This window comes from Haliaeetus albicilla, chromosome 13 (genome assembly GCF_947461875.1).
Source record: "Haliaeetus albicilla chromosome 13, bHalAlb1.1, whole genome shotgun sequence".
Lineage (NCBI taxonomy): Eukaryota > Metazoa > Chordata > Aves > Accipitriformes > Accipitridae > Haliaeetus > Haliaeetus albicilla.
The window spans coordinates 21,859,712-21,881,839 of record NC_091495.1 but is presented as its reverse complement, the minus strand read 5'-3'; the positions used below and the strand labels follow the sequence as shown (position 1 = coordinate 21,881,839).

General features: G+C 46.5%; 1 protein-coding gene across 5 annotated transcripts in view; it reads right to left on the bottom strand.

The window, feature by feature from the left end:
* The window catches only part of MDGA1 (MAM domain containing glycosylphosphatidylinositol anchor 1), a 147,734-nt gene that overhangs the window by 61,159 nt on the left and 64,447 nt on the right, over positions 1-22,128 (bottom strand). For 4 of the 5 annotated variants that reach the window (XR_011327495.1, XM_069800389.1, XM_069800386.1 and 1 more), the window contains exons 6-8: positions 21,852-22,121; positions 21,127-21,456; positions 17,543-17,836 (exon numbers count right to left, since the gene is read on the bottom strand). Coding sequence is in view for 4 of the 5 variants with exons in the window: in XM_069800389.1 (XP_069656490.1) it covers positions 17,543-17,836; positions 21,127-21,456; positions 21,852-22,121 (894 nt within the window). In the remaining variant the exon portion in view is untranslated. The remainder of the gene's footprint in view (positions 1-17,542; positions 17,837-21,126; positions 21,457-21,851; positions 22,122-22,128) is intronic. The other variant, XM_069800388.1, reaches the window with a different exon arrangement.

Below are 22,128 nucleotides of genomic sequence, written 5' to 3'. Positions count from 1 at the left end.
TGGCAGTGACAGGCCGCTCCCAATAGCATATAAATAGTTTAGATCCAAACATTCACTAAGAGTCAGCCAATGATACTCTTTCCCAAAAGCATCCCATATGCATTAACTTTTGGCCAAGTACCAGTTATCTTACTACTCAATAATTCATAGGTGAGCTACTCAGCTGGGTAGTTCTGGGAATAAAGCAACTCATTGCCAGTGCAAACTAAGATTAAAGAAAAAAAAACAAACCAAAAACCCCAAAAATGAACCAAATAAGATTCTTCTTCCGAAACAGAGAATCCAGATCTTTTCTCTTACTTCAGAGTTTATTACTTGTTTTTCTTACCATCTAACCCAATTCCCTTGCTGCAGTTTAAGCCTACTTCAAGTCCTCCCCATAGGTACTTTTATGTCCTAGTAATCAACTCCATCTTATCTCCAGTAGCCCCCAACCTCAACAATTACTGAGAGAGAATTCTTAGTCCTCTTCTCCTCTCCCAAAGTCCTTGACAAGATGATGTTGATGTTTTATATGTATGTGTGTATATGTATATATATGTTTACAATTCCCCTTTCTCTCCTTCTTCTGCTCTTCAGCTCGCAGAAGCACAGCTTTAGTTCCTACTTAGATTTTGTTTTCTCTGGGCTAGAAACTGTCCTAGAGTTTTGAAGGCCAGAGGATTCACACGCAAAAAGAAAATAAAAGAGAAACCTGAATCCTCAGCTCTGACTCTCCTCACTTGCCTGGCAGAGACAAGCAGGACACAGGGGCCTGTAATGGGGCAGAGATCAACAGGTACCTTCTCCAACCTTGCGAGCAGAAACAGAGCTGCTTCGCCCATCACAGCAGAATGCATTCCCTGTGCTTCCATCCACAGTGTAAAGAAGGGAAAATGGGAAAACAGCCAATCTGTGATGCTCATTGTCCTAGGGTAGTTGCTTCACATTCCTGAGAAGGATTTGGAACAACTGAGAAAGAACCGATCATCCCCCCAGGTTTGACAGCAAACCTGGAGATAGCTGGAACAGGACTTTAAAGCCCAAATTTACCCCATCTAACTTCAGGCTCTTCATTGAGGCACCCAAGTTAGGAACACCACCTCCCTCCAAAGCCATTGAGTGAGAGGGACATCTCCAGAGGATGATTCAGATGGTAGGGATCCTTAGCTGGCATTACCTCTCTCTGTCCTGTGCCTGCACAGGGAGCCTCAGGTGATCCCAGCCCTCGCTTCTCTGCTAGGTGGGATGAATGCAGACCAAAGTAAATGCTTGTGTGACACCTGCACAGAAGTGGTCAGTGCCACCCCTCTATATTAACCTCTCCATGAACTCTCAGTGCCTTGTTTAATGAGTTCATCAGTAAGCTGAGTCATAACATGCATCTGAAACTTGGGTAGCATGTCCTGCTCTTGGACAGGAGACACCTCCTGTGTTAGAGCTGCTGCATGCCACAACAGAGCTACCCTGGGAAGGAAAACAGACACCAGCCTGTATGTTCCCCATAGCAAATATAGCAATAAATCTTTGGATGCCAGACAGCATCCAATTAGTGCCACAGCTAGGGCTCAGATCCAGAGTATGCAGCAAGGAATTGACTGAGTCTCTCCTTGTCTCCTATGGAGGATCTCACCCACAACCAGAGGAGCCACCAGGCAGAGGAGACTGCTGACTCCAAGCAGCAGTGCAATAGCAACAGGCTCCTATTCCATCACCAGCTGCCTGAGCAATTCAATCACCTCCATATGTTTAGACCCTTTTAATAACAGAACTGAAAGTTAAGAGCAGGGAGGGTGCAGGACAAAGTGCCTCTGAGAACTGCAATCCTGTCAAAATGGAGAAGAGTCCCTGCTTTTGAAATGCAATGATTGTCAGGGCCACAGGTGGTCAGAGCCTTCTGCTCACAGCTGGGCTACAGCATTCCCTTACCTTGTTTTCAGTTTGAAAGCTAAATTGTGACCACTAGATGATCCCTCTACAGCTGCTTTCCAAACAGGCAGGCAAAGCATGAGGCATCATAGCCAAAAGCAGAAATGTTGATTAAAAAAACAGACCTCCTTTAATGATGGGGTGGTGGGATCAGAGCTGGAAAGGGGAGAGATCCAAGCCAGAAAGAGTCTGGTAGGGGAAGGAGGGCCATCCAAGGCCGTTAAGATAATCAAGTGTTAACCAGCACTCCTTAATATGTTTGCTTTGAATTCTCTGTCTATACTAGTAAGCAAAAAGGATGCATGGGGCAAAGCTAGACCAGGAAGAGTTAATACAGTGGTTCTCCACTTATTTATAGAGTGGAAAGAGGACAAGCTTCCCCATACAAAGCAGGCTCTTCCTCAGCCTCTCCTTCAGACCCAGTAGGGAATTTGAACCAAGGAAGAACAACCCAGCATAGAGCAACACCCAGTTCTCCATCACTTCTCTATCTGCTGCCTCAGAGTTCTGCTGCCAATCGTTTAAAACCCTGCTCCGTTAACTGTCATCATTACCCCATTTTTCCATCCTTCACCCTTGATTGATCTTGATTCATCTTAGGAAGATGACGACAATGAAAATGTAACCATTCAGAAAGAGGCTGAAAGGATGCTCAAACTAAAAGATTTATGGCAAACGTTCAGTCTCATAGATGAAGCAGCTGAGGTCAACAGATACGGAAGCAATTTTTCCCATAAGAATTAATGTAACAAGGGGGGTGGTGCATACAGGAACTTAAGAAATGCATGCAATTTAAAAACACAGGACCAGTATGTATAGCATAGAGAAAGGAGAGGCAAGAACATTTTTTACTGTAAGCATTTTTGCTGTCACTCTCTGGATGGTTACCTCTTCATCATTGTCATCATCATCTTCAGATGAATCAAGGTGGATCAAATCAATCACGGGCAAAGGATGGAAAAATGAGGATAGGTTCAGGTGGTCCATCAGATGAAATGGCTGAGGTCTTTCAGAATAGTGACCAGCTCCAAAAAGCCAGCTGTCAAACAGCCACCATCTCTGTTATCTGAAAGTCCTGTCTTCCCTCTCCATCCTTCACACCATTACCTGCATGCATTTAAAATGTGTGAATTTCATAAGTGCCTGTGTCCAACTCCTCCTCTATTAATTAATCATGAAAAAAAATGCTTTATCTGTCATATCAGTAACTCTCATAGCTTTTCATGAATTCATCTTCAGTGGATTGCTGGTTACAGAGAATCATCTCCCTACACCTTATTCCCAAAACTGCTAACCACCTATGGAGACAGCAGAGGATTTGGCAGTCCCGTTTCTTCAGGCCTGGACGATACTGCCTGCCTCAGAGACAGGCATGGGCTCGACCTACAGAGGACCCACTCTCCCGTTGGAAACCTCATGTCTTCTCTCTACATTGCCACCATGTTTCCAGAGAAACAGCAGCAGCAGCACGCCAGCCTCACTGCTGAAGCAGACACAGCACTGCAGCTCTCATCTTTCCCTGCCTTAGGAAGAGCACTGTCACTTCTGACAGCCACAGGTGGTGTGGGCTCCCAGAAATCACTCTCCGGGGCTCAGGGTTTCCTCTGCAGCAGAGGGCACAGGAAGGAGGCCAATGACAGAACTGGCAATCATTCAAGGACAGCAGCCTGCTCCCTCGACCTCCCCATCTGGCTATCAGCTCTGTCCCATCTCCTCTGGACTTGGACCAGTAGAGGGAAATTTATTAACAGTCCCGCTCACTGGATAAATCTGCTCTGACATTCGATTTTCCAGGCTGTTTCCGTGGCTGACCTCAAACTGGGCCAGCACTACAGGAACCATTCGGAGGAGCAGCAGGCCTGTAATGTGGGCACATGCCTATCTCACACAGACACTTTTTCATGTTGACTGAGGAGGACTTAGGCTGCAGCAAAGGCAATATGCAGGACAAGTGGTAAGTACACACTCCATTTCTTCTCCTGATGCCTGAATTTTGGTCCAACAGATAAATGCCTGAAGCTGGTTCCATAAAGTTTCAGTTGTTCACATTCCCAACTCTTTTGGGACACAAAAAGTAAGGCCGTTACCTTCCTCATTCTCACCCATCGCATCAAGGTCTGAAAGTAGATCCTGGCCCGAGTTAATCCATCAGCAATTATCAGCCCGAGGGGTTGCGGCAGCACACACTGTAACATGGTATCCTGCTCCTTGAAGCCTCTGTGTGATAGATAATAACACCTCCCAGAATCAAACACCCCAGGTGAAAAGGACATTTTAAACAAGTTTCAGCAATGTTTGCTGAGCCATCCCACTGTGGTGGGCAGAGAGAAGATATATAGTCCTGTGTACAGCTCTGGAAAGAACCTGTGTGGACTTAAATCTGGGAATATCTGTGGCTAGATCTGTGATAAAAGGCAGAGATGATGGAAGGATAGGCTTCTCTATGTCCTGTTTGTAAGACTCTAGCTGGATCTGTGTACCCTGACCTGAATTCATGAGTGCAAAAATGGCAGAATAACAGACTAATAGACCATAAAAATCTTGAAAATGCTGTAGAAAGCATGAAAAGATGGGGGAAAACTTCATCTAGCCAGGCCTTTGAGGGGAAGTTTGTGATAGCATCCTGCAAACACCAGAGGAGATAAAATTATTTTGTACTCTCCATGAATGTACTGCCTATGGGAGTACAAACATGAACCAATTGGGTCAATGTAAGCAGAGGAGACCTCAGGACGAACAGCAATAAACCTTTTTATTCCTCACTGGTTCCAGAAAAAGACTCATGGAAGATGAATGTGGGATGCAAATTTACAAGTTAAAAAATGAATGATGATGAATATAGTTTTATGGGTCCTTGGCAGACAAACTGGGTAGTGTTTGAAAAAGCAACAAGAAAAGTAACTATCTTGTCATAACATCCTCAGGCATTGGAAAGATCCTGGCTTGCTTCCACACGACAGACTAATTGAAGATGTAATACTATTCAAATGCAGCCCACATTAAGCAGATTAAAAACACATTAACTGAAAGAGTTCAAAAATAGATTTTAAATGGGCGCACATACCACTGAGATCACTCTAGTGAGAGGTAAGACCTTCTCTAGGAAAGCCTCTCTAGTGAGATCCCATATAAACCTCTTAAACTGATGCTATTTCACATCTTCATCAGGGTCAAAGATCCAGCCAGCAGGTTGGCATAGCTAAAGGATATCAATTATAAAGTCCCCTGTTCAGGCTGTGTAGCCAACATCACACAACCAACCTTTGGTGTCTGAATGACCTTACATCCATCTGCAGCTGGGGTGACCGGGTGCAGACTTTGGCACAGCTCTGGGATGTGGCTTGTGCTTTGCTTCCTTCCCTCCCACACAAAGGCAGCATTCTTAAGTGCCTATGTCAGGATAAGATACCAACATCTGTAGAGGACACAAAATATGCAGCAGTAAATAACATACTAGAGAGATTCTCACACAGGATAACTTGGTTTGCTTGATGGAATGGGCTTATGGTAACTGCATTCAATTTATCCTGGATAAAGTAAAGGTCTGGAAAGAAAACTGTTGAGGAAAGAATGTGTCACTCTTGTTAGGAAAGAGACAATGACTGCAAGAGGAGCCTGAGTCGATGTAACCCAGTGAACATCAGCTTTCAGCTTAATTCTGTAGTCCAAAGATGTCCAAATCCTTGGATGATTAAGCCAAAACTTACTAAACGTATTGAGATATGGGCATCACCTTGGCATCTGCATTGGTGAGAACATTTTTTGAAAATCTGTTTAATACGGGTGACCACGCTGCCAGAATGATATTTAAAAAAAAAAAACAAACAAAACCAAAAAAAACTGCAACAAAACAAACGAGAAGAGGGCTATAAATATGAATCAAGGGCTGGAAAACATGCCTTGTGGTGAATGGCTAAAGAGATTCACTCTGGATTGCATAGTGAAAAAAGGCTTAGAGATTACTTGTTCTGGTGTCTGAGACTAGACAAGGAAGAGACTGCTGATAACAAATAGCTCTTTATGTGAGAAGACAAAGGCATAAACAGAGCTTGTAGTCGGAAACTGAAATGAGAAAGGCTTAGATTAAGTCATGACAACTGAACCATGAGAGTAAAAAAAACGCTGGAACAACTTACTGAGGCACACAGTGAATTCTCTGTCACTTCAGTCTGTGAGTAGATGCTGCACTGAAAACGTACAAATAATCCAAGTTTAGATCCACAAAGGTAAACTCGCCTTCCTCAGCTCCACTAGTGAGAGAGACTATGCTTGGCACGTAACTAACTCTCCTGTCTAGACAAACAGCACAAAACAGTTAGAAAGAGATTCAAAGAGCTTTTGCTTTCTCATAATGATCAGGAAACTGGAGTCCCAGCATTTTGGGTAGGTGGATTGGAGCACATAAGCTTCTCCAAATGGTTTAAAAAACCCCACCCCCACCCCCAAAAAAACCCCACAAACCCCAACCATCTTCCCTCCTCTCTTTAAAACCTGCAGGTAGTTTCATTTGCAGCTTTTCATTTATACGTGTGAGTTGGTTCCTAGAAAGCTAATCAGCATGAAAACTTGCCCTTTTCCATGCGAGAACTTTGACTTTTGCAAAGCCTCATTGCAACCAGCCCAAGGGGAAGAGAAAAATCCCCAACCCACAAAAAAACCCATTTTGAGTGTTGCTCTATTTTCCTCTGACCCAGCCAACTGCCACGATGTTCTCATCCCTTTAGACCCATTATGGTCTTTCCAGCAAACCACCTTAGATGGAGGGCTGCTCCCTTTCCCTCAAGCCCCAGTTCCCCATTTTACAGAGTACCAGGATATTGGCTAAAGGGCCTGTATTATGCATCAGCTGTGAACTGCTCAGAAAATCCCAGCAGACCTAGCACTATTAAGCCCATCTATATTGCATTAAGTTGTTATTAGCTTATGATTAGGACAGTAAAATACCTCTTTGCAATCAGCGCTTGGTGAGGAAAATCCCTGTTCAGTGCAAATGTCACTATTATTTATTGTTCTCTTGACCTCAATCACAGCCACTGCCGGGAACCCCTGTTAGTTTTGGCACTCCAGCCAATTCCTCCCATCAAATGCTTGGCTGAGTTGGGCCCAGAGTTGTATCATATTTGCGACGGTTGAGACTTTTTTTTCTTTTTGCGACGACACTTGTTTCACCAGAGGTGACAGCAGGTCACAACAGATCAAGAGCTTACAAAGGGTCAGCTGGAATGGCCTTCAGTTGCCATTCTTTCTTTAGCCAGCAGAGATTTATCCCATATGCTTCTTTGCCACAGAAATGGAGTAATTTTCAGTCTCTTCTACATCCCATTCATCCCCTTGCAGCTTGGCAAACAAGCAAACAGTTTCAGAAGTCAGCTTCCTCCCAGTCAACAGTAATGAAAAATTTCCATGGTTTCCTGTGATCACACACAACCTTAGAAATAAGGTCCAAAATCATACAAAATGCAACAGGTCTGCATGCAACTAGGAAATTTAAGCACGTCTGTCAATTCCTGGGACCAATGATGGTTTTTCAGGTTCATCACTGGATTCATAAAAGAAAACCAACTGTTTTACCTCAAGTCCTGGAGGCCAATTAAATTCAAATCAGAAACAAAAGCTGAGATAAGGTAGGAGCATGTGCACACACATGCTTATTTGTGTTTGCAGTAGAGAGGCAAAGAGGAATGGAAATTAGGAATTATTTGAAGTGAAATAGGGTGAGAGGGGTGCATGTTGGAAATGTGATCTCTGCTCATTGAGAAAACGCTGTTTCCTGGCTTCAAAGACAAACCAGTCTCTTTCTCAGAGACTGGCCCAAGTAGAAGAGCACAAACTAGTAAATGAACAGTTGTTTCCTCACAGAAAGCTCCAAAAGGCCTCTATGCCCTTCCTAAAAACTGAACCCTCAGCCTCCTGATACAGTGTCCCAGCACAGAACTGGCAGCAGAAGACCTGCTGGGATATAGAGAAGCCTGAGCACCTCTGAAATTTAATTCACATTCAAACAGTTTCCCTATAGGAGTGAACATAATTGGTGCTGTTTCAGAGTTTAGGGTCAGGATGGTCACAGCTAATTAACTCCCCCCCACCCCAGGATGCTCAGTTTCCTACTAGGGCTTCTGTTCATATCAGGAGTGACTCAGGGTCTTCCCTGCATAAGCCCCCCCCTCCTCAAAAGTGGCATCACTATTCTATGCATTGCCTTCACGTGCCTGCCACAGTCCTCCAGCAGAGCAGGAGAAAATAGCTCTGCTTTAGTGCCAGGGTGCAGGGAGTAGGTGAGGAATAGCACGGGAGCCTGCTCCTGCACCCTCATAGGTGCTTCTTGACATGGTTTATGGCCCAAAAATCATGGAAGAAAAGCAAAAGCACAGGCACAATGTCATGGCACCACATAGCTCTCTCAGGGAAAGAGGCTGGAGTAAAAGAGCCTCTGCTCCCCTGGCACAGGTCCTGTGTCAGGTCTGATGTCCTATGCTCCCCTGCAGGTGTGGACAGCTGTTTTCACTTCTCTGTGCCTCAGGCTCTTGTGCAGAGGCTGAGAGTTATCATGAGAAAAATGAATTGCTTTTTTTGCCTGCTGGTGTCTTCCTGGTTCCTCGACTGAATTCTGGTCTGTGGCATCTCTCTCCCCACAGCTGGGCACTCAACATGCTCACATCCTTGTCACCGAGAGGCAGAATTTGATAGGGACAGGGAATTCCCTCCTTTCCTGTCCTGTGACCCCAGCCTTAAAACATGAGAGCTGACAGCAGTTTTCTAACTCTCTCCATCTACCACCTCCCTTGCCCCGTGCCTCCTGATGCCAGTGTTACCACATATAGCACATGCCTTCCCAAATCTACTTTGCTCAGGTGTCAGCAGCAGCTCCCTCTTTCGCTAGAACATATGTACAAACCGTCCAATCCTCTTAGCTCTCCTATGCCCAGTCTTTTCCACTGGCTTTTCTCTTTCAAATACACCCATTATACCCAACTCATACAAGTAGGTACCATCTTCTCCTCTTCCTAAGACACTGCCCATAAACTCAGATCCCAGTCCTGTCCATCAACTCTGGCAGAGAATATCCCGCCACCTCATGCTCCAGAATCCATGGCCTTTTCTCTGCCTTGGCTCAGTTCCCACATCCCCTGCACATATACTGGTGCTGCATAGACCAAGAGAGAAAGCTTGGCAACAGCTGCCGTGCCAAGCTCACCATCTCTGACCTGCTCACTGGAGGTAAGCACACGGCAGAAGTACTCACAGTGTATGTTAGAGAGAAACCTGTGTTATATCCCCATGCAAATAGAAGCAGAGCCAGGACAACCTCTCCCTGCAGCCAGGCTGCCTCGATGCAGTCTCGGTATCACTATCTGTATCACAGTTCAGAGATCTTTGATACAGGTGGTTTCACCTATGGCCTAAACCCAGACAACAGGGCTCAAAACCAAAGCTGTTTCTTCAGAATGGCAAGATGGGAAGCACTGGCAAAGTGTCTGACAGTACTTCAGCAGTAGTATGCTCCTGTGGCTTAAAGACAAAGACACGCTTGGGTGAGACCCAAACGTGCACAGCCTTGCAGGATGCCCAGCACAAAGCATGTGAGAGGATCCTGGAGTTGTTTTTTATCCCAACAAATTGATGTATAGCTAGGTCCTACAGGGAAAATAGCTGCCATGGCAGGAAAACCTTAAAAGGGGTGTCTGAATTAGAAAAATGCAGGATATGGTGTTCAGCCCTGAAAGGGCTAGGGTAGGTGAGCAATTTCAACAGAAAGATGACCAAGACTGTCTGCCATCCACTGTGTCTATAGAGCTCTTGTCTCTCCTTTCCTGACAAAACTGTACAGCTTGGATGTCTATCTCTCTCTTGATAAAATTAAGTTGCTCTTCCTGAGAGTCTGGCCAAAAAACAGGATAATGGCAGCTTATGGAAAGTGTATTTGTTTCTCCCAACAATATCTGAGAAATGGATTAGCTGATTTAAACCAGTTCTCTTCTGAACAAATTCATCTCTCTAGGCGAGGAGCGCTCACACAAGCTTTTACTCAGCCTATCATTACAACTGCAGAGGTATTTAGAGGTGAGCAATGCGCTGCATGAAGGCTGAATAGCAGTGCAGGCAGGCTGCAATCTCACGTAGCAGACCCAGGTCCCCTCTTTAAGGAGGACTCCCACCTTCCTGATGAACATATCTGGGTATCATCCTCTCTTCTTTCATGGTCATTTACCCAGGGCACAGCGAGGAGGCCTCCCGGTACTTTGCATCTGACCTGTGGTGCCACAGACTGAACACACCAGCTTTGCAAAATCTGCTGCCCGGCCTCCACTGCTCTGGTGAATTCTCCCTGCCAACTGGGCCTTTTGCTTTATGTCTCAAGTCTCCTATATCTCCTGGCCACCACAGCATGCAGACATGCTCTGTCAGACCAATTTCAATCAAAGAGGTAAATCAGAAAAGCTCTCAGGGTGCAAGGGAGACTTCCCAAGAAAATCTTGGTGAGTGGCAGCACGTGGGAACCTTGCCCACAAGGCAGCAAGCAGAGACGAGACCAGGGTCCTGCAGAGCAAGTCCTAACTGCTACACACTGAGGGGAAAAATTCAGGCCAGCCAAAATTCATACAACTGCTTTACCCTGTGAAAGACATTTTCCTCCAAAGCTGCATATGCCAAACTCTACTAAAAAGCAGCACTGGGAGTCCTGAGGTGGTCACAAAGAAGGTGGTTTTAGCTAAACATCCTTAGCCTGTCAAGACTACCTACCCCTCAATGCCACGAGGTCGGCAGGAGGGTAGGGCTAACAAGTCCTAGACAAACAGGAGCCATCCTCTTTTCAGCTACATTTGGTATAACCCCATCTTAAGATCCAGCCCAGAACCACCGCAGGTGCTGTCACAGCTTCCATCTGCCAGGCCCCAGGACCAATAGAGGGTAACTGTTAAAACAAATCTGAGGCCAGCTAAGCCTCTGCGGTTTGTTACTGTGCTCTGAACCGTGGCCATTTGGGTTTACAGTCATGATGGAATAAAACTGATTCCTCCTTCAGCCTGTCCTTAGACTGACAAGTCTAATTAGTTGTTAGCAGCCCAGGCACTGGGAAGCAGAGTGAGCAATCCTAATGTCGTATCACCGAGGACAGGGCTATGTGCACAAACACAAGCTCTAAGCAGCTTAATCGCAGACACAAAACTGCAAGTGGAAAGTGTGTTGACAATCAGGAACAAAACTCTCTGCTCTTAACGGGGGGTACAGGGAGGTTCTGTGTATTGATGGAAACACCAAAATAACAGGTATACTTTCAGTTTAGTGACACAAACCTCTGTACAACAAGTTAGGGGATAAACAGGGAGGATTTCCATCAAAGTGGAACCTAACAAGCAGGTCAGGCTTTGTTCAGACTGGTGGTTCAAGGTCATGTCCATGACTACAAATAATTTTCTTCTTTTCACTAATGAAGGTCTCCAGGTTTGCAAACACTGAACTTTTAGAAGGCACTGTTTTCCTGTGGCTTTGAATACAGACACACCTTCCCCAGAACATCAGTTCATTCTTAAGCCTCTGATGGTCTAAAATGAACCAGAACATCCCAGAGGTCTGGTTGGTAGGAGAGCCCAAGATTTCCCTCTCTTGGGAGCAAGACCTGTACCATGTAGAACAGCAATACTGAAACATGAATGGAAGGGCAGGAAAGACCCAGCCACTGCAAGAGTAGAAAAATCACCTTCTGCCCCCAAGTTAGCTCCTGAACTGCATTCCTTAGCTTGGAGGAGGGTGTCAGGATGGACCTCACTGATGAAAATAATTAAAAAAATTAAAACTGTCACTATTAATAAATACACCCAGAAATGAAACCAGCCAAGTCTAAAATTCTTAGCAGATGGCTCCATACTCTTGCTCACATGGCCAAGCATCAGGACAGATAAGCCAGCTCAGTCCCAGATATGGGTCAGCTCTAGCCACAGACAGTCCCATTTCTTTTAGACTCCCTCCATATAGGCAGGGAGAGCTGCAGAGATCTCTCAGAAGCCAAAAGCCCAGTCCTAGCCACTCTGCAGAAACATCTCCATGCCAAGAGGATGTCTCAAGAGTGCTTTTAGCAGAGCAGTTAATATCCAAGCTTATGTTCCAGAGGGGGCAGGGCACCAGCAAAGAGCACTGACATTGAGCTATGGCTTCAACAGTTGATCGAAACAGTTTAATGCATTTCTATTTCCAGTTGTATGGATCCAGCAATGCTTCTTACTTATTTACAGTATCGCCCCCTCCTCTCCTCCTTGCTCTTCTGTTTGCTACATAGATAACAGGGGAAATTGATGCTGACTATTGCCCACCTGATATACAGCATTGCCAATGGGTTCAGCAGGATTTTAAAGAGGAGTGAGTCAACAGCGTGTGACCAGGAATAACATTTGCCAGTGTGTGAGCTTGAATAGGAAAACATATCTGTGCCCACCTGAACATTAGTTTCAGTGGCAAGGGCAACAGATGCCCCAGCAGGACGTATTCTGGCTACCTTCTAGGTCAGGGCAGAGCCAGACCTGCTGGTCACCAGCCCTATGGCAACGCCTATGCCTAGAACTATGCAATGGCTCCTGAAGTCCTGTTAACAATGATAACTGCCTCTCCAAAGAGAATGTCAGTCTGCTTTCCTGATTACACCTAACATTTACTATGCTTTGAAGATAAAGCACAATAATATACCTGCTGCTTAATGTGGCAAAATTCTACCTAAAGGCAATAAGTGTAATCCTTTGGAGATCAATCCCAGATTATTGTGGACTATTATTCTGGATCCAGAAGGGGCCAAATTTGCAGGCCATGTTATTCCTGGGAATGAGTCAGTCAGGTTAATTCCTTTTCTTGTCTTTCTTCCTGCCCAGATCTCACCTGCTGTGTGACCCAAAGATGAGAAACATGATCATCTTTCAGACTTGACTATCCAAAACAAGGTCAACCCTATGTAAATATCTCCTCTTCCTTCTTCTCTTCTTTCTCTGGGCACTTAGAGACACCAATACTTCTGCCAAAGACAAAAATGGCACCAGCAAAAATCTGCTTATCCAATCATCAGAATTTGGTAAACTAATTAACGTCTCTCAACAGAGGAGATGGGTGCTCTGCTACCAGGCTTTGGTGGTTATCCAAAGATGGAGGACCCGTTCAGGTGATCGAGCAAGGGCCTGAGAGCAAGTAGTGAGTGCTGTGAGGGAGAATAAACCTATCTGTGGGAAAATACTGGAGCAGATGTATCAAGGATCAGGTGTTATGAGGAGTGCAGGGTTGAGCTGGACTTTGAGCTGTCCAGTAGCTTATGATGTGCTGTTCAGGACTGACAAAGCATCAGAGCTGACACAGTATCATTCAAGCAGGATAATGTACTAAGACTGCAATTTATACCACACTGTAATATGAGTCTCTAACAGAGCAAATGTAATATTCACCATGATATGACAGTCATCTCAAAGGCCAGTTCTAGCAACAGCTAGAGTTTAGAGTCACTACTAATCTTTGTAATTCCTAGAAATGTTATTTTTGACCAGGATTTTAGGATACATGGCTAATATATTTTTTGCAATTTCTTATTATGTACTTGCTAAATTTGAATCTAGGTAGCATCCTTTTCACTGATCCACACATACACACTTTCTTTCCTCCTTTCATATGTATTGGCTCAAATGATGCTTTGTATTCCAAAACCCAGAGTGCTGCACATTTTGAAGCCCAGTGTGTGTTTTACAGCCTTATGCTATCTCACCTACATAGGGTGACCCAGCCCTGATTTTAAACTCGCCCCTGCAGAGGATTCATTTTTCTGCTGGGATTTTCTTGAGCAAGTACCTGGTCCTGAAAAAAGCCTTGACAACAGCATCAGCAATAGCACTGATATTATTTACAGCAGCGCTCTGCCCTTCCATTACTATTTTTATTTCCAGAATTCAAAGTGCTATGTTTATTATGACCCACAAATCCTTGAATAGATGGGTCAGTTTTATTCCTGTTTTGAAGCTACAGGAAAAGATGACAAGACACTGCCACTCCAAGTGGTAGCCAGATTCCCAGGAGTTCTGACAAGCTCAATCTCTTGCTGTAACCAGTATACAACATTTCTTCATCCTAACCACAGAGCTATAAGGCTGCAAGGACTTTCATGGACTTATTAATGTTCCAAAGCTCTACAGTTCAGACCAAATCCGGGGAACAGACCATCCAGCCTGTCAGAGAGCTGATGATAGATAATTATAGCTCATAAGATAAAAGGAGAACAACTTTTTCTGCTTGCAAAATACGAAAATAATAAAAAGCCCAAACACTTTTTTTTTTTTTTTGACAGCTGACTTGTTCTTTTTGTCTTCTTATTCTCTTTCCACTATTGCAATGCAGTTGGCAAAGCCTATTTCTGGGCTAGTTTGTTACAATACAGCACGATATGCGTGAGGGTGAGGGGAGAAAAAGAAAAGAAAAGAGAAACACAGAAACAGGTTCTGACATCTAATCAAATCTGCTGTATTGATTTTGCAACTTTAGCTTTGGAGCAAATCAGAGAAACAACCGCACTATCACCCAGAATTCATTCTTCCCTTGAGTGAGCCAGTTCAAAAGGAGTTCACACCGACACATAAACAGGCACGCGCGTGTGCACCCTTGTGGACACACACCCCACGTAAGCAGCTCTCCGGTGGGATGTGTGGGCTGGGGGAGGCGGGGGAAGTGCTCATCACAGAGGCTGCAGGAGCCACACGATCCCCATATCTGACAAGATGAGAATTCCAGAGCAAGCCACTGGACTAATGAGCTACCTGCACTGGAGAACAGCATTTCAATTAACCACAGCGGTCCCTGCCGCAGCACCCACGTCCTTCCAGCTGCATGAACAAGGAGGAAAGTGGTAAACAGGGACTGTGTTGTGTACTGGGGTTTTTTTGCATAGGGCGAAAGCGGGGAGCCTATACAGGTGAGGAGGGCAATTCTTGCCCTGCTTTCTTGGGTCACAGTATGCTTTTCATGCTGATGGAAGGAGCAAATTGACAGCCCCGAAACAAAAGCTAACTGCTCAGGCACAGAAGAGGCCATCCCACCATAAGGTCCTTCCACAGTTTCCAGGCAGGAGGAGACAGCGCAGGTATACAAACACTCAGTATGCACCCAGCTCCAACTGAGGGTACACAGAACTGATTGAGAAGGGAAGAGGGCTGTTTGGGTGGGCTGCCACATGGACCATAACACCATTACCTGTCCAAGATCACAATAAAGAATTGCTTGGCCTTGGGAAGAGCTATAGGAAGAGTATGTTGTGTTACTCTTTACAGAGAAGTTCTTCACATCTTTAGCTTCTTAGGGGTCACATCAAAGGATCTGCCCCAGAACAGCTTCTAGCTTGCACCTACCATCCTTCTTGTGTGAGGAGTCATGTCCTCCCCCTCCAGACCACCTAGTAACCCTGAATTCATGCCAGGCTCGGCACTGCTGCTCCCTCTGCAGGGGCAATGAGGGTCAGCGAGGACCACAGAGCTTTCAAATACCAACACCAAACTGGGGACACCAGCACATCTGATGATTCTTTGCTTCACAGTGAGATTTTGCTGCATCTCTCATCAGTTCTTGGGGTGACCAAGAGTCACCCTCCCTGCCATGTCCTGCCATACCCCATACACCTGACCCAGCCTGCATTTCAAAACAGCTTAAACCAAGACACACATTTCCACCCTGCTTAAGGGAAGCTTCTCCACACATACTTACCCTCACAGAAATCTGCACACATTTCCCTGTCCCTATCCCGTAATTTAATTCCTGTCGTGCTCCTGAATGGACAGAGATAATTTTAAAAGGGCATCTTCGAATACTGAAAGAGCCTACAGGATTTTGCACAGTCCATTACTGCTGTGCTCCTAGCAGCTCACATCTGTAAGCAGTGTGTCTGGTTGGCTTCAGCCAGGATATCCGCTCCAGTCACACTTCTCTTCTTCCCAGGGAGCAAGCCTGGGAGGAGTGTGGTAGCATGCCTAATGAGTGCTGCTGTGCTGCGCATGGAGGCTCGTCAGTCACAGCCCAGTGTGCCTGGATGCAAATTAACCTGCTCCCTACCCATCCCACACCTGCCAGATCCGTGCTGCTCGGAGGACTCTGCGAGAGTTCAGCAATTGCACCATCCCGATGGGACGAGGTCTGTGTGGAGGTCTACTCCTACAGTCACAGCTCCTTCCAGGCCAAGGCATTGTACCCAGCTGCCTTCCCCCTGTCTGATTCAAAGTCTTGAAGGAGAGAGCACAGACCCCTGCATGTCAAAACACACCTCAACAGGATGGGAGCTGAGCAGGCACTCACTCTGTGGGGAGAAACCACTGCAGGGAAAGGATGGAGATAGTCACCTGAAGTGGACACCAGCAGCATCCCTCCCTCTACATCCACCTTTGTGCACAGATAGTGCCTTCAAGCAGGGCTGGGAGCACCACCCATCACTGAAATCACTCAATACATCACATGCTAAGAATCAGTTTTCTGTTACTCACAGTTTTATTGCATGGAAACCATTTGAGAGTATGCAGTCCCTATTAGGGTCTGCCTAGTGCTGCTTTTCAGGCAAAATGGTTCAGGCATGTCCAGAAGTGACAGCTGGGGTAACTAAGTTGAAGAAAGGGTTGTGGGGTGGAAATGGTCTAATTAACATTCATTTGCTACCTTTTGAGTGCTTGACTTTAAAAACTTACTAACTGTCCTGGTTTCAGCTGGGATAGAGTTAATTGTCTTCCTAGTAGCTGGTACAGTGCTATGTTTTTGAGCTAGGTAGGAGAAGAATGTTGATAACACTGATGTTTTCAGTTGTTGGTAAGTAATGTTTAGACTACAGTCAAGGATTGTTCAGCTTCTCACGCCCAGCCAGTAAGAAAGCTGGAGGGACACAAGAAGTTGGCACAGGACACAGCCAGGGCACCTGACCGAAACTGGCCAACAGGGTATTCCATACCATGTGACGTCCCATCTAGTATAGGAACTGGGGGGGTGGGGGCGGGGGAATCGCTGCTCAGGAACTAACTGGGCATCGATCGGCGAGTGGTGAGCGACTGCACTGCGCATCATTTGTATATTCCAATCCTTTTATTATTACTGTTGTCATTTTATCAGTGTTATCATCATTAGTTTCTCTTCTGTCCTATTCAACCATTCTTATCTCAACCTACGAGTTTTACTTCTTTTCCCGATTTTCTCCCCCATCCCACTGGGGGGGCGGGGGGAGGAGGGGAGCAAGTGAGCGGCTGTGTGGTGCTTAGTTGCTGGTTGGGGTTAAACCACAACACTAACATACCCTGGAGGTATTTTACACATATGTAATGCACACAAACACACACCTGGTAAAGCTGCTGTTCTGCACTCATCCACTGATAGGGAAATGGAAAGCTTTATATACAAACACACAACACCTCTCCCACTTGCAACACGCTGGCCATATGGTATCTTGCCCTTAGCCTTGTATAGCCAGACCAATTAAATATAAACTGTTCAAAGGTCCCCAGACAAAAGAGATGTTTCTGCTCAGCCCAGCAAGAAAGGTCAACTCTGCCTGAAAGCAGCACTGAGCATGTCAACCCTGCTTAGCCCACAGGCTTTTGTGTACGCAGGCATTCAGACAGGCGCTCCAGTACTGTATGGTTATACTCACACTGCACGTTGAGCTGCACCAGGGCTTCCCGGGGTCTGATGTTAAAGCCATTGTATCTGGCTGTCTGACACTTATAGGTCCCGCTCATTTCTCGGCTCACGCTCTCCAGGCGCAGCTTCCCATCATATGTCTCCATCGTCATTGTCCCTGAAGGCATGGGGGTTTCCTTATCTACCCGGGACCAGATGATGGGTGGCTTGGGCTTCCCTCGAACCTCACACTGCAGCTCAGCCCTGGAGCCCTCCCGGACGGTGATGGTGGACTGACCCTTAGGGACACTAATGGTTGGTGGCACTAAAAGGGAGACAAGAAGGGAATTGTTTTACACTGAGTTTCCAGTGAGCAAGGAACATTCTTGAGATGCTTGTGTTTGAGTCACACCAACAGCCCTGAAATCCAAAGGTTTTCACTTGACACACGGCAACCCCCTACAGGAACACGCTGCCCATGTAAGTCATCCTACAGGGTCTGGAGCTGCAGGGTACCAAGGAAGATTCCAGATTCTCCAACAATGTATCCCAACACCAATGGCAAGTACCAGCTGTATTGGGACATTCCCTCAGCTCCCATCCCTCTGGCTGCAAAATGCTGTCCAGCAGCAGGGCTAGCACCGAGGAACCCAAAGGCAAAAGCCTCTTTGATCCATTTCTCAATTTCTGGTCAGTGAATTTCCCAAGTGGAACTGAAGACTTTTGGCCAAGAAATAAAAGTTGTATCTGCCAAGGTGTCTAGTCCCCTTATCCACGTTAGACCAAAACCGAGACTTAGAGGATTAGTGCTTGTAGATAGCATCTCCAGCCTTATCAGACATCCAGGATCCCTGTTTGCTCCTAAACCACAGCAGGGAGCCAGCTCTATTAAGTGTCTTTGCTTACTTTACATTGTGAATCACAGTACACTGGTTATCTCTGGCTAACTTGAGTGAGAGATGGGTCCCAGCAAAGATCAATTCTGGCATCCCTTCTAGGCTGGGAAGAGCTCACCCAGCAGAACTGCGTCTGAGCTGGGGCTAGAGCTGGAGGCATAGTAACACTCAAGAAATACACAGCTACCAACTGACAACCGCCCCCCCCCCCCAACCTTTGCTGATAAACAAAGTTCAAAAGAAACCCAATGACTACAGCTAAAGGGTGCAGAGGTGTCCATGGGAAGAGGTTTGTTGTTCACATCTCCAACTCTACCAGGAACCCAGGAAGGGGATGTTTGTGCTAAAACCCATGTAATATTGACATTTTATTTGTATTAGGCTTCAGATTTAACAGTACAACTGAGGTAAATATGGCCACGGTCATTTTCTGAAAGCTCCTTTTTCAGCCCTTCCTGCTGAAAGCGGTGACACTTGGATTGACACTTCCATAACTGCAACGGCCACGTACTGCGTTTCCATTTAAATCAAAGTTTAGAACTACAGAGGCTGTAACAAGCTGGTCTAACCAATGTTAGCTCAATTCAACTCCAGCAAAGGAGAGTGTGCTACAGCAATTGTACACGTTACAGCTCATAGCTGCTTTATGAGCAAATTTAGGATGGCTCCAGCCCAATCTCCCAATCTCCCTATGCAAGAGGGAGGACACATTTTCAATTTTCAGGTCTCCTGTGGGCTGGGGAATCTCATCACACCCTGTCCCACACAGCACGAAGGGATGACAGCACTCTTGGTGCCCGAAACTGCCAGAAGCTGCTCACCTGGCGAGAGGCAATTTTCTCCATAGGGAAAAACTGTAAATTGCATTTGAAGATTTTTTTTTTAATTAAAGCTATCTCCTCAGAGCCGCTCAGTGGATGCAGCCACCTTGCGAGCTCAGGCTTTGCTCAGTGGGGAAACGTGGAGCCACCGCTACCGCCTTCCTGCTCTGATCCTGCGGTCTGGGAAAAACCTGCTGGGTTTTTATGTGGGAACCACATATCAGAGGTGGCTCATTGCTGTTCGTGGGGATGCCGCATGCTGGACAGCCTTGGCTGCTGCATGGAGGGTTGCCCTGGCACGGATGGCCTTTTTCACTCCCTGGGTCACAAAACGGTCCTGCTGGCCCAGGCTGCCAAAGAGAGGCTTCAAAACACCCCAGGCTGCCTTCCTGCCCTTCCCCACCAGCAGGCACCCACACGAGCATGTGGGGCTCACCCTCCACTTGACAGGCCACCACAGATACCTCCTTCCTTTAAGGCAGCAACCGGCTGGTGCTTGGACAAACACCTCCACCAACAGACACTGCCCAACCTTTTGGTGGGATCATCCAGTGTCTCCCAGCCCTTCGCAACCTCCTACCCTTGCAGTCTTAAACACAACTGCACTCTGCCATCTAGTGATCTTGGGCAAAAAAGATTGCTCCTGGTGGCAGCAGACATACAAGGTCAGGAGAGCCAGCTTTGCACCAGGATTGTGGGGTTCCCCCTGTTTTGCTCCCTGCTGGTACAACAGGGTTGGTGTCTGCTGACACGGACAGGGCCCTACCTTCCAGGGCTGCCAACAGAAGGGAAGCATCACCCTTTGGTCTTTAGTGGGTCCATGGCATGGTGAGGGCTCGATCTCCAGGCTGTTCACGAGCACTGGGTGCCGTCCTGTTGGGAGGAGGCTGGCCTCAGCATTTCTACTGGGAGACAGGGGCTTCCCAAAGCATCAAGAGCAGTCACAGCACCTTCTGCTTGCGGGCTGAAGCAAGCAATGTCCAGAATCAAGACTGGGACCAGCCTGGTCAATGGACCAGGGATTGAGAAGAAACTTTCTGTGAAGGTTCAGGACAAAATCTGTGGGTAGCTGGCTCCCTTCAGGAGTCCTTACCAGATTACTAGACCAATGCTGCATTGTGCTGTACACTCAAGGTCCTGGAAAGGCAGCAAGATGACATGGATGTAATGGAGAGCAGAGCTGGACCTATGATTTCCCCAGAAACAAAAAGGCAGCCCTGAGACTCTGTATTTCAGTCCCCAAGGTGACCGACAAACACACTTATGGATTAGTTCTGTCCTCACCAAGCCATGGGGTGAAGCTTTCACCCTGATTTTAAAGGGGGGAGGGATTTATAACACTTAGACTCCTACAGAGAGTGCCTAAGACAGATTGCAATTGCAATCCAGTAAACATTAAAGCTCTTCACAGAATTTGCTATGACAGATGATACCAATCTCCTGGCCACAGCTCTGAAAAAAGGGACATTCCTCATAAGCAATGCCAAAGAGAGGAAAGAGCAGCTTGCTTTCTCTTCTACTCCCTTCTAAGCAAAGGTATGCTTGAAATTTGGTGAAATACCACCGTCTTTTTCTTCTTTCACAATTTGGAGACTTCTCTGAACAATCACACTCTAAACCTGTCTCTGGAGCTTTCACTGTACTGCGCTTTGGACTTTTCATAGGGAGAAAACATAAAGGAAGATCTGCTTGGTGCATAACACATCTGGCAGAGGAGCTGTAACTATCACCCATCTCCAGTCTCACGCAAATGCTTGCCTGAGGATGTGAGACTTTTCCCCACTGGGATTCAAGACCCTCATGTGAGGTCCTTTAAAAAAGCCAGAGGCATGGGGGTGGTGGGCAGCTAGTGATGCCAACCACTCCTTGAGGTTCCTAGCTGCCACAGAGAGGCTCACCTGTCTCTGAGGAGATGTTAACCTCCACACTGAGGTCAGGAATGGGTGCTCCCTGGAAAGTAGCCACACACAGGTAGGTGCCGTAGTCACTGAATCTCAGGTCAATAATCTCCAAGCTGCAGGTCACAGGTGGGAGCTCGGGGTCATTCCGGGTGATGAGCAACCGGTCTGAGAACCTGGCTGGTTTCCCATTCTTGTACCAGGAATAGACAACCTTCTCCTGAGGGACAGCATCTACATGACATGACAGCTTCAAGTCCTGCCCTAACTGGATGGTCTCACTCTCTTTGATCACATCAGGGGTGATTTGGAATGTGGCATTCTTCATGGCTGGGATGAAAAGTGCAAAACTGGTTAGGGACAGCAAAATGTCTTGCATGGGATAGGATAACAGCTCTGCTCCTCAAGAAGGCAACATCTCCATGCAAAGTCTGTCCAAATACCTCCCCTGATTATGTTCCCACAAAATATCCCCAGGCCCTCACATGTAGCAGTCTGGGATCATTCTCCAGTCCAGGATAGTGCTACAGCCCGGGATGAGGGTGCAAGCAGTGCTAGCACAGCTGTTGGTGTGGGAGCAGAGGAGCATGCACAGGCACTTCTCCAGAACACTAATCGCTGCTAAGTATCACATTCACCCTCTGCTGTACAAGAACAGCCATGAGAAATGCAAACGTAGCCCCTCCACCCTGAAAACCCATGCTCTGAGAAAAAGAGCAACTTACACCGCACCAGCAGGTTCACTGTCTTCTTTGCTGGGTTCCCCACATTGTTGATGGCCGTGCAATTGTAGTAGCCTGAGTCCTCCACGTGGATCCTCCAGATGGTGAGGTTGCCTCCTTGCACAAGGCTATTAGGAGGCATTGGGCCAGGAGAGTGAGACCAAACCACCTCTGGCTGTGGGTCACCGCCCATCAGAGAGCATTGCATAGTGATGTTGTCACCAGGGTTAACTACCAGCGTCTCATTGACAGACAGCTTCAGAGCAGGTGGGGCTGAAAG